The following is an 11,871-nucleotide window of genomic DNA, read 5'->3' on the forward strand; positions in this document are numbered from 1 at the left end:
CTGCAAGATTGCATGCACAAGTGAGGACATGAATGTCTGAGGCAATGGTAGAGACCACCAGCAAGAACTTTGTCAGTCTCTGACAAACAAGCAAGTCTTGTTTTATTACCATAATTCTTCAGTAATGTTCTTACTTCAACCATGCTGGCTAAAGAAACAATGCCAGGTGCCAATGGAAATGTATACACCATGGAACATGTTAAAGTAATGTTAATTCTGCTGAAGGCTATCACTTTCCAGTTAATGCTTATGAGTTGCTCCACATGTTTTAAAAGATGCTTGGCCAAATTATGAGACACTTATATCATAGACCCACTTAGGTGGAAATAATGTTACTACATCCACATTGTGTCTTTGTTAGTGGATCTGCGCAGGTATCTGCTTCTACTCCGTCTCAGCTACTGGAACACTCAGCAGCAGTAGCTGAAGAAATAATAAGGTTCTAAAGGCAGGTTTGAGAAATAAAGATTAAAGATTTTTTATAAAGAAAGGAAGAAAAGCCACTTCTAAGTTATTGGGAAAGTATCTGTATATGTGGAAGAAACCTACACACGATTGGAAAATATCATTTCAAGTACAAGGAAGAGAGACGTGAACAGCAGGTGTGGCTGTGTAAGCAAATCAAAGGGTAGTTGAAAGAAGAGAAGACACCTCTCCTTGGTTCCTGGAAGCCAATCCCAGCCAATCCCAGCCAGTTGAGAACCTTTAAAGTGGCAGAGGAAAGCCTGGGCAAAAGCTTCTGCGTCTTGCATGGTCTGTTCAAGTGTTACTGGCAGTGCTTTGTGTGAGAAGAGGGACCCTATGGCTGTTTAGGGACCCAAGTAAATTTCCAGCCTCCTTCTTCATCTCGACGCACGAAGGCTTGTCCCTGGTGGAAGGAATGAGTTTTCACGTTGCAGTGAGGGCTCAGGGATGTGGAAAAGACCATCTCTGTCTTGTTGGGTGACACATCAGCGGAGTGATAGCAAACAGTCTGGTGCCCCATGGGTGAATGTGGAAGTTGAGAGAAGTAGTGAAAATCTTCCCCTTGATGGGCAGTGCCAGGCAAGTGAGGGGCTCTTTCACTCGCATATTCCGTGGGGGGCTGTTCTTCCCTGGGGACATCCTCTGTAAACTGGGAGTATGTACTGGGGGCTCTTCTGGGGCAAGAGGAGTGGGCACTGTAGTTAGCTGATTCGGTGTCATCAATGGTGTCAAGGTCTTTCAACCCAAGTGTCTGAAGAACCCAAGGGTCTACTGTGAGCCCAGGCTCTTCTTCACAGTGAGCAAACTCGAGAGAAAGGTTCCGCTTTGCACTTTTAGGATGGGGGCTCTCCACAGAAGAGTATCTCTGCTCTTTGGTTTTTCTCTTCCCCTTTCTGAATCTTCCATAGACTTTGGAGAACTCATCTGATGACAGCAATTTCTGGAGAAGTGATATTTGAAAATAATACTTCCTTTAAATGTTTCTAGTTATCCTAATTCTTTAGAGAAAAATTGGTTAAATGCCTATTTTTTATACAAAATGAAAACTGAAAGGGTTACTTTGGGGCTGTAGATCTAAATCTATGTTGACACATTTTTTATGTGGACATTCTCATTATTATTTTACATCTATTGGAAAGTTGAAAGGACAAATGTTATCTTTAAGGTTTCCTTTCAAGGAAGTAATAATTAATATGATGTGACAATAATAGATCACATATTAAACTCTCGTTTATAAGCAAATAAATTACCACTGATTATAACTTATAATCCATTATATCCAATTTGTCATTGGATCCAGATGCTATTAAAATGTGTTTTGGAGAAAACTGAAGCACAGACATATTTTGGAATTGCTGAGGATCCCTTATCCTAGATTTCAACCTATGTCATGTAAATGAATGTGGACAACACCTCAGATTTCAACACTGTAAACCACTGGCTTGCTCTATTTCCCTAAGAAATATGATCATATTATTTCAAACATTGGAAAGTTGAGACAAAGAGAGTTAAACTGCTTAACTAATGTCCATACTTTAATAGTGTATTTTTTATGGAGGAAGCTAGAGTCAGGAACATTGGTTAGTAAGATATGCTCTTTTTCATCACTAACTTGATGGTAAAGGAATCAAAGACAGCACACTCTCTGAAATGTTATATTCTGTAAAAGCAACAGAATACCTCATCAATTTAAGTTAAGCAATATCAAATAGTGCAGCTTTTCTAGAAATATGGTCAAAAAATGATGACAGAAGCCATAAAAAACATGGATAATAACATGAAGGCAAATCTATACTAAAATATGCAAAACCAAGGAAACAAGAAAAAGAAGCTGTGGATGAACTATTTGTCCTTGAGTTTGAAATCACTCATTTAAAAATATAGGAGAAATGGAAACAATAGAAAATGTAACTGAAGAGCCAATCACACTTACTAGCACTCTAGTTTTTTGGGTTTGGGTTTTTTTTTTTTTTTTTTTTTTTTTTTGTCGGTCGTGGGGCTTGAACTCTGGGCCTGGATGCTGTCCCTCAGCTCTTCAGCTCAAAGCTAGCGCTCTACCACTTGAGCTACAGCACCACTTCTGGTTTTCTGGTGGTTTATTGGAAATAAGAGTCTCACGAACTTTCTTGCCCGGGCTGGCTTTGAACCGTGATCCTCAGATCTCAGCCTCCTAAGTAGCTAGGATTACAGGCATGAGCCACTGGTGCCAGGCAGCTTGCACTCTGTTTGAGGGAGATATTCAACATATATTTTAGCTCATCTATTTGCAACTAAAGATAACTGACGCTCTAAATCAGAGTAGTTTAGCTAATATCAAATAATAAAAACTGAGGTTTTATATATCTGATTTTCAATCTAGTAGTACATTTATCTTTTTAATTTTTTATTTGGAATTAACATGCATTAGTATTGTAAGATTATACAAACATACATACACAATGGAATACTACTAAGCCATAAAGAAAAATGAACTTATGTCACTTGCAGGAAATTCAATGGAATTGGAGATCATCATGTTAAATGAGATAAGCCAAACTCAAAAACCAAATTGGCATGCTCTTGCCCATTTGTGGAATAGATGTACTAATGTTTACAACAAAAATTATAATAAGAACAATAATGATGACTGGATGTGGACATAAATGGGGAACTGTGGAGTAGAGATCAGTGGAAGGGGGAGTCAGGAAAAGAAAATAATATTAACTCTTCTTTTGATTAATATTTTTGACTTAATCAACCTCTTTTATAATGTCTGGGCAAAATCAGAAATCTACATATGTCCAAGAAATGATAAGAGAATTTTTGTTGTTGTTGTTGTTGAAGATATTGCTTCCTTAAGAAATAGTTATCCATCCTGGTAACCCATAGGAAGACATTGTCTGATATGCTTCTTTCTGTAATTAAGTTTTCCATGAACGTTTTCCTTTCTCAAATCACGGCTCTAACCTTAGGAAAGAAAAAAGATTATTACATACCTTGGCCTTTTCTTCCAGACATTTAACCAGAGTAGAACTCAGGTATTGTTTGAGGTGATTATTCTCTTCATGCAGTCGTGCTAGCTCTTCCTCCTTCTGTACCAATGTGTCTTGGAGCTGCACAGGCAGACAATGGAAAGGCATTCCACTGTATTGACTCTGTAACTTTATAGTAATGCCACTGCTCCTTGGCCTCCTTAAACTTGATTCTTCTCCTGTTTGTTTTATGAACACAATTTCAAGGAGTCCTTATCCTCAGAAAACCTACATTAAATCTACAACCTCCCACCACTTGATTGTTCAGTTTTGTGCTCTAAATTTTTCATTCATCACAAAGTATTTGAAGAGATTATATGCCTTATAAAATTGTAACCACAGGGTGTCAGGTAGGTATGAAGGAAAATGAACTACCTGCAATTGTTTAAATATAGAAATAAAAAGATATTTAGAAAAGGTTAGGTTGGACTCCTTGCTTGTTTCCTTTCTAAAAGGAAAAATAAAATAAATGCATATTGGGTTTCTTCCCATCTCAGATTGATCTACTTGTATGCCCACTACATTAAATTATTAATGAACAACAATAAACAAAACACTCAAAAAGAAACAATCATTGGGAAAACACTTATAGTTATCTCCGATAAGACTACTCACCCCCTCCCCCCAAAAAAGCCAGAAGTGGAGCATGACTCAACTGGAAAAGCACTGGCCATGAGCAAAAGCAGCTCAGGGACAGTGCCCAGGCCCTGAGTTCAAGCCAAGGACTAGTACCAAAAAAAGAAGTGGCAGTGGAAGGTGGGGTGGGGCATGGAGAAGGATCAACATGATAATAAGGAAAGATGCCAGTGGAGAACACATGTTGTGAGCATCTACACATACCTGCTTGTTTCTGTAGAGCTGGGAGGATAGTTGAGCCTCTTCCCAGGAACAAGAGTCCAAAATAGGGAAATTTGAGTCACAGGATGATTCTATGTAAAAGTGCAAATTAATAACAGAGAGAACACATTTGTCATATGTGTACAATAGTAGTCAACTGTTTTCTAAAAATCACTAGGCTCAATGATTTTTCTAAAAATACTATTGTTTTCTCAAGTAAAATAAAATATTTGAAGGAGAATGCCAGCTAGGATAGACAAATACTTATACAATATATGCCAAACTGGTTAAAAATTGTACTCCTTAAAAACTAAATGAGCATGTCCTTCTATAAAATGTGGAGTCTGAAGATTAAATTAAGAAAGACCTCATCGACATTATGAATTTGTTCAAATACGTATGAATCCTTTGTCTCCACTAGGAATTGCCTAATTTTTCTTTTTTTCTGGTACCTTAGCATTTGATGATTCAGTGTTTGGTTCCAAAATCGAATTCTATTCCATAATGCTACCAGTTCCCTAGTGGTTCAAAAATTGAATCCTATTCCATAATGCCACCATTTCCCTAGCTGCTTTCTCTGCCTGCTAAATCTAATATATGGTATTTACTAGAATTCAATGTCATAGCACTTTTGAATCTTAAAATGTATTTATTTATTCATTCATTCTATTAATTCACTCCATGCTAGGGGTTAAACTAAGGGCCTGCCACATACTAGACAGTGGATCTGGACCACTGAACCAAGTTCCCAACTCCCATTTCTTCATTAAAATTATTCACATCTTGCTTCTCTGAAGATCATTATAAAAATAAATGATACCTATACTTGACCAGTTCCACCTGTTTGCACTGGTAATTCTGAGGCTTTTTCAAAGTTTTTTTTTTCTGCCATAATCAACAGTAAGTGATGTCATCAATCAGAATTATGTATGCTGAACTAGTTTACTTTTACTTTTCTCCCTCATTTAATACTATTCCGACCTATCTCCTGCTCTAATTAAATTCCTGTTATTGAAATAGATTTTTTTATTCCAGTGGATTGATGGGTAAACACATAATAAAAAATGACAAAACAATGTTTGAATTGTTGAGCATTATTTTAGTTTTTGCTTATAATGAAAAGCTACAACTGAACAATTCTCCTATGATGTATATTTCCATATTTCTGAGTTTTCTGTTTCTCTTTCATAAACCTTCACACATACACAGATACAGATATACACACAATTGTAATGTAGAACCATTGTTACAGATACTTAATTTTGATGTGCCTGTATGTGTGTGTAGTGTAGGAATAGGAGGAAATTGGTTTCATTAATAGGCACTGATTCACTTATTCATTCTTGCTTTTCTCTCATACTCAGAAAAATCTCCTGAATTCCAGAACAAATGTTCCAATTGGTATCCTGACTCCTAATATTCCTGCTAATGCATTGTTTATAAAACTTTGACCCAGACCTGAACTCTCTCAGTGAGTTGAGAATCTCATGGAACTGTCTAACATGTAAGAGAAAAAAATTCCATGTTCACTACTTGGCAAGTCAAAAGCAGTAACTTCTAAATCCATAAAATTCCATCTTTGGGCTCACTTAAATTTCTTTAACATCCTACTTCCCAGAGTCCCAGGTCATGATGCTTTGCAGCCCTGAGGCTGGGAAAGAGCTCCAGGTCTACCAGGAAGGCAGAAGAGCGAACTTACCGGGTGCCTGTGGTGCTTGTTGGGGCTCACTGTTGTCCAGGAGACCAGCAGCCCAGAAAGAGACCCAAGTCTCCGTGGAAACGTCAACACTAGATTCTGACGTTGTAGTGGAATAGGGGCAATTATAGTTCTGGCCTCCTGCGAAATACTGGTCTTGGCAAGGCAGAATAGTATTCTGTGAAATCCAGGATGACAAGTAGGGGATGGCAGAAGATGGGGTGTTGGAGATTTGAAGAGGAAAAAAATTGTGACAAACATAAAGAAAATACAATAGTGACAAATAAACCATACAGGGAGCAAATATAAATTCAGATTGATTTAAAGTGTTTTAGTTATAAATACCAAAATAATCATTTGAGCAAAATACAGATGAGTATTGAGTGGACAAGATTTGTAAACACCCAAGAGCATTCTCCATTGAAACATTTAGCTCACTTAAAGCGATCCAAGGATTAAATAAAAATAATTTGACTAATGATTGAAGATACAAACAATATACAGTTTGCTCCAGAGACTATCCCAATGGAGTTTCTACTAACCTTGAAATACCAGAGGGGAAATGAAATAAACAGAATATGTCACCATATAAACTAACCTATTTTCACTTCTGATTCAGACTTGCCTGAATCCTTGTTTGATGATTGAAATGGATATGTATGTATATACACACATATACATACGTATTATGTATATATGTGTATGTATCCCAGTTGTAATTAAGTCAATTTTTCTTCCAATTACTAGTAGCATAACATCACCCAAAGCAAACACCTAATTAGAGCTGTCAGAAGGAAGAGGTACAAAGACAATAAGGTTTAGTTCCCTTCACACACTCTCAAAGTTATTTTGCCACCCACTCACTTCCTGGCATATATCCTACACCCTGTTCTGATTCAGTGAACTCCCTTCAGCCTCCTACCCCCCATCTCCTCAGTCTTTACAAATATCCAAGCAGGGGCAGGTATGCAACCTTCCTGAGTTAATTTATACAACAAATGATGTGTTAATGTTTAATCCAGTAGAAGCAAGTCATTTCAACAGAACTCATATTTGGATCAACTCTCTTTTGAATAGCATAGTCTTTTGTTGATTGAGGAGCTCCTTAGGAATAACAACAACAAAAGCACAAACAGGAGACTTATACGAAGAAACCCATCAAGTAAATGAAGTTACACTGTTCCTGCTCCCAAATGAGTTAAATTTGGAAACTTTTGGTTCTGAAGCAAGTAGGCGTTGGGCAGTGCTGATGGAGGAAGTCCTGCCAACAGTTTATCTAGTGCTATTTTGTTTTACCCCTGAAAGCCTGTTTGCAGACTGCTTCCTGGATGCTATTATTGGAATCAGAGCTAACCTATTATGCAATTGCCACCTGAGAGGAAAAACAAACCCGAGGGCTCTTAGAGCAGCCCGCTGGTGTGTTTGCAAATATGTGCATAATCTAGAGGAAGGGTGGTGTGAACTCTGAGTGCAGGTGAAGAGGTAAAGTTTGGGAGAAAGCTTTACAACCAGAACTAACAGAAAAAGAAAGGAGAGTTAGAGGGGAGACGGAGGCAGGAAGGAGAGGGGAAGAGAGACCAACGAGGGTAATAAAGGAGGTCCTGTTTTAATTGGTACATTAGCAAAGAAATCTTGCTAAGGTGGAATTTCTTAATAAATAATAATAATAATAAAGTTCGTTCCGTTTCTGTTTCCTCCCTCCCGGTTTTGCAGCGGTCTAAGCTATTGCCTGCTGCCCTTCACTTACCATCTTCCAGTGGAGGAAATCGCTGCAGGCACTGAGCCCGCACTGAACTTTTTCTTAAAGCCAGTGGGAGCTTTAAATGGGACCGAAAGCAGGGGCTAGGAGAGGTGAGTTCTAATCCATGAGATTAGAGTCTCAGGACTCCGGACCAGCGCTCTGATGTGGTACCAGGCTGTCCAACAGGTGAAGCGCGCTAAGAATCTACCCAGCCTCAGCCAAAGGTTCCTGTGTCCCCCGCATCTGGACCTCAGAGGTGTGGATGAGCTCTGGGCAGGGGCTATCTGATTGAGGCAGTATCCGAGAGTCACTCTCTGGCACTGAGTGTGCCTGGCCGCTTCGAAACCCGCGCGTGTGCCCGTCAGCTTGCACCTGAGGCTGGGCGTGGCCAGAGTCGGGCAGGGGGCCAAGTAGCCTGGCATTGGACCAAGCGGTTCAAGCCACCAGCGCACAGCAGCAGGCGGGACGGGGAGGGGGGAAGCAGGGTGGGGCAGGGCGGGGTTGGCCAGGCAGATGAGCTCAGGTACCAGGGTATCCTACTCAGAAAAATCCCAAACCCAGATTTCAGCGACATGGGCGGCCCTTGAGGAAAGCCATCCAAGCTACCCCGCAGTTAGTATTTTCTTGTCATAGATAATAAGTTACTATCCACTTGAGGCATAGGGTTTTAAAAAAGATACATTTCCCCAGATTTTCCGAAACGCATATTAAGTGTGAAGGTGACATTGAATCAGTTGTATAATGTTAAGCTTCGCATGAAAGAGACTTTTGCTCCCTACTGTCTCCAAAATGCCTGGGTAGGACAATTTGTATAACACCGAAAAATAAGCGCTCAATAAAGATTTGTGGAAAGAAGGAATTGAGCTATGCATTTATTTAGGAGCCGAAAGTACGTTTCTCTTTGTTGGACCACTTCACAAGTATTACTTTACAAAAGGAATTCTTGCCATTAAAAATACTGTATGTTAATCCCGAAGCTGGTGGCTCATGTCTATCATCCCTGCTATTCAGAAGGCTTAGATCTGAGGAGCACGGTTCAAAGCCCACCTAGGCAGTCAAACTCTAGAGACTTTTATCTCTAAATAACCAGAAAAAAAAAGCAAGAAATAGAGATGTGGCTGAAATGGTAATTACTATCCTTTAGTGAAAAATCTAAGGGAGAGTCAGAAGCCCTGAGTTAAGCCCCAGTATCAACACACACACACACACACACACACACACATGTTAATATTCCTGAAAGTATGTAAATTACTCCATTATTTCTCTAATACTTTGTTCTCTAATACTCTAATACTTTGGTGTTTTCTATCAGGCCTTATCAGAGGAGAAACAGGTGAGATGCCATCTTTAAATGCTTCATCTGTCACTAAATACCCACTTAACAGTTCAGTTTACCAAGGAAAGTAGGTAGAACAGCCAGAAGTTGAAGCCAACACTCCCTCTGTCCCTGTTTTCCTGGGCTAGGGGATGAAGCTCTGAGATTATGAAAACCAATCAGTGTGAATACAATGTAAAGTAGCCAAAGTCTTGAAACATTCAACTCCTGCTTTGCACAGGGCATTTGATTTTTGTTGACTTCCTTATAGACACTCTTGTAACGGGCCTGGTTACAGAGTTGTATTCCACTCAAATCTGTATGTTAGAGCTATATTTAGAGGCCAAGCTTTTAAAGGGGTCATTAATATAATTACCAATGTAAATTGAAGATCCAGCCTTTAAGGAAGTAATTAAGGTTAAGTGAGGTCAGTAGGGTAGAGGGCTATCTCAACAAAACAAAACAAAAAAAAGAAGTTCTTATAGAATGAAGAGAGAGCAATTTAAAGAAAGTCACCCCTAGGACACAGGGGAAAGGCACCTGTCTGTAAACCAAGTAGGAAATATTCAGAGGGAGGGGGAAAAAGAAAATCTTTGCCAAGACCTTGAACCTAGGTCTTGAATGTCCCAGCTTCTAAATAGCTTCAGTTGGTTTAAGGTCACTTCCTCTGTGAGGCTTTGTTCCTGCAGCTCTAGTGTAACAGTTTGTACGTGACCGAGGAACTAGGATCCAACCTCTAATGCAGGCTTGCCTTGTCTCACTACCTCTAAGCCATCTTGACCTTTCTTTACTTTTCCCTGTTCCTGAATTTATCGATCTTAGCCCTTAGCAAAATGATTAGTACAATCATCAAAATCAAGGGGAGGAAGTAGGGAAAGAAAGATATCTGACTAGGTGTTCTCTCCATCAATACTTTTTATTGGAAAAGAGAAATTTAAATAAACAGTACCAGGGGCTTGGATCACTTCTTCGGAGACAGATGAGTGACTCACTTCAAAGTATGACATTCGAGAAAAGACCCCCTAGTAACCCTCAGGGTGGAAAGGACAGGATCTGGATGTACAGATCAAATTCTGCTGAGATGATCAGAACTGGTGATCTTGTTTAAGGTAAGGGGCTATTCATGCATTTAGTCCTGCCAACATGCAGTCTGTTTGACAAATCCCTAATTGGTTTCATGATGAGCAGCTGGGCAGAAAAAGGAGCGCTGTTTTGGGAAGCTGTCACAATTAACCGTGAACCTCAGAAAGACATCTTTTTTGGCTCCAGAAATAATACAAATAGGCAATCAAACACACATGAGAAGGAAAAGGACTACAGGTTATCTATGTAAATCTACCCAGATTTTAATGTAAGTTCTGCTCTCTGAGAATACATTACCTGGAGTTATGTTATTTAAATTTCTACCTATTATTTCATTTCTCAAATTAGGATAGCAGTGTCCACATGAGACATTTATATTAAAACCTAGCTACTTTTAAAGCTGGCCTCTGGTGGGTCATGCCTATAATCCTACCTACTCAAGAAGTTGAGGATCTTGGTTTGAAACCAGAATGAGGAAACAAATCTGAGAGACACTTTACCTCCAATTAACTAACAAAAAGCTTGAAGTGGAGGTGTTGCTTAAATGGTAATGTCATAAAAGCTAAGCAAAGAGCAAGAGGCTGTGACTGAGTTAGAAACCCAGTAACCAGCACAAAACAACAACAACAAAAAATCAAAAAAGAAAACATGACAGGTTTTCCTAATACTGAATAATTGACAAATTCAATAGTGAATAATAACTAGTTTTTTCTTAGAGGTAGGGAACTCTACCTTTTGAAAGACATATATTGAGCTACCTTGTTCAAGTAACTGAAAATGAATTCTATATTTATGAAATATAGATTTTAAATTAAAATCCTCAAAGTCAATATAATTTTAAAAGTCTTTGATCTATTTTAACAGAGGAGTGTTTTATGAATTGTCAACTACTTATGAATTATCAACTACTTAGCTTCGTTAGTGTGTAGTAATGTACGTGTTGGTTAAATTAAATATTGTTAGGTACAATTAAGTTAAATAGTGAAATGCTATTGACAGTTGAATATAAATCAGGACCTAAGTCTTCCCTGCATTAAAATTTGAGCTCTTCACTAAGACCTGATTTATGAGCATCATTTTATATATTAAAGATCTAATCTTTGAACTTTATTATTATGGTTGTAAGGTGGTTTTTTTTAAACTGCATCTAGTAAGCAATCATGTAAAATCCTTTGGCAACCATATCTCACCTGTTTGAAAGAAAGAAGATCAAATTCCTTATGGAGACATATACAAGTCACAAACTCATGTGGATGTTTTTCTTTCTGGGAATAATAAGATCAGTTGAAAATTGCCTTCTGTATTGTGTCTGAAGGGATACTGTAAGTGAGGTGGGTAATAATAGGCCAGTTGTTGAGTCCAAGCTCCTGCCTCCTGCCAGGGCAAAGATACAACAAAATAGGAGGTAATCTGATCTGCACAGAGCCAGGTCTGAAGACAGAGCATGCTAGAGTGTGAAGAGAGGTAGGCTGAGGAGATAAATAGACTGACATATGGAATGCTCTTTCATTTCACCCCTGGAGAACACCTTAATTGATTATCCCATTAGTTGATTCAGTAGCATGTGTAATACAGAAAATTTCTAATTTTTCTTTATGAACATAGCTTTTCCCCATAGCTTCAACAGCTGAGTTGCTTGACAATAAAAACAGGTAATATTTTTCCTTTCAGTTCTAGATAGAGTGTTGCTACTAGAGAAAATTCAGTGTTGTAAAGACTCTGC

At 38.6% G+C, this 11,871-nt stretch overlaps 1 protein-coding gene across 1 annotated transcript; it reads right to left on the minus strand.

Moving 5' to 3' along the window:
* Window positions 1-265: 265 nt before the first annotated feature.
* Gmnc (geminin coiled-coil domain containing) lies at window positions 266-7,837 on the minus strand. The gene is made up of 5 exons (XM_070028692.1): window positions 7,757-7,837; window positions 6,013-6,187; window positions 4,317-4,405; window positions 3,441-3,557; window positions 266-1,405 (listed from the first exon to the last, which is right to left on the minus strand). Exons 1-5 carry the CDS (start codon window positions 7,757-7,759, stop codon window positions 800-802), a joined length of 990 nt encoding a protein of 329 aa, XP_069884793.1. The 5' UTR covers window positions 7,760-7,837; the 3' UTR covers window positions 266-799.
* Window positions 7,838-11,871: the final 4,034 nt, after the last annotated feature.

This window comes from Dipodomys merriami, unplaced genomic scaffold (genome assembly GCF_024711535.1).
Source record: "Dipodomys merriami isolate MVZ:Mamm:240054 unplaced genomic scaffold, mDipMer1.0.p SCAF_2, whole genome shotgun sequence".
In the NCBI taxonomy this organism is placed as follows: domain Eukaryota; kingdom Metazoa; phylum Chordata; class Mammalia; order Rodentia; family Heteromyidae; genus Dipodomys; species Dipodomys merriami.

Excerpts from the sequence above, each read along its gene's own strand:
- Gmnc (XM_070028692.1), bottom strand. Across the intron at positions 4,406-6,012 it reads ACAAGCACCACAGGCACCCG|AATCATCCTGTGACTCAAAT; the intron begins GTAAGTTCGCTC and ends ACTTTTACATAG. Across the intron at positions 3,558-4,316 it reads AGCTCTACAGAAACAAGCAG|CTCCAAGACACATTGGTACA; the intron begins GTATGTGTAGAT and ends CTGCCTGTGCAG.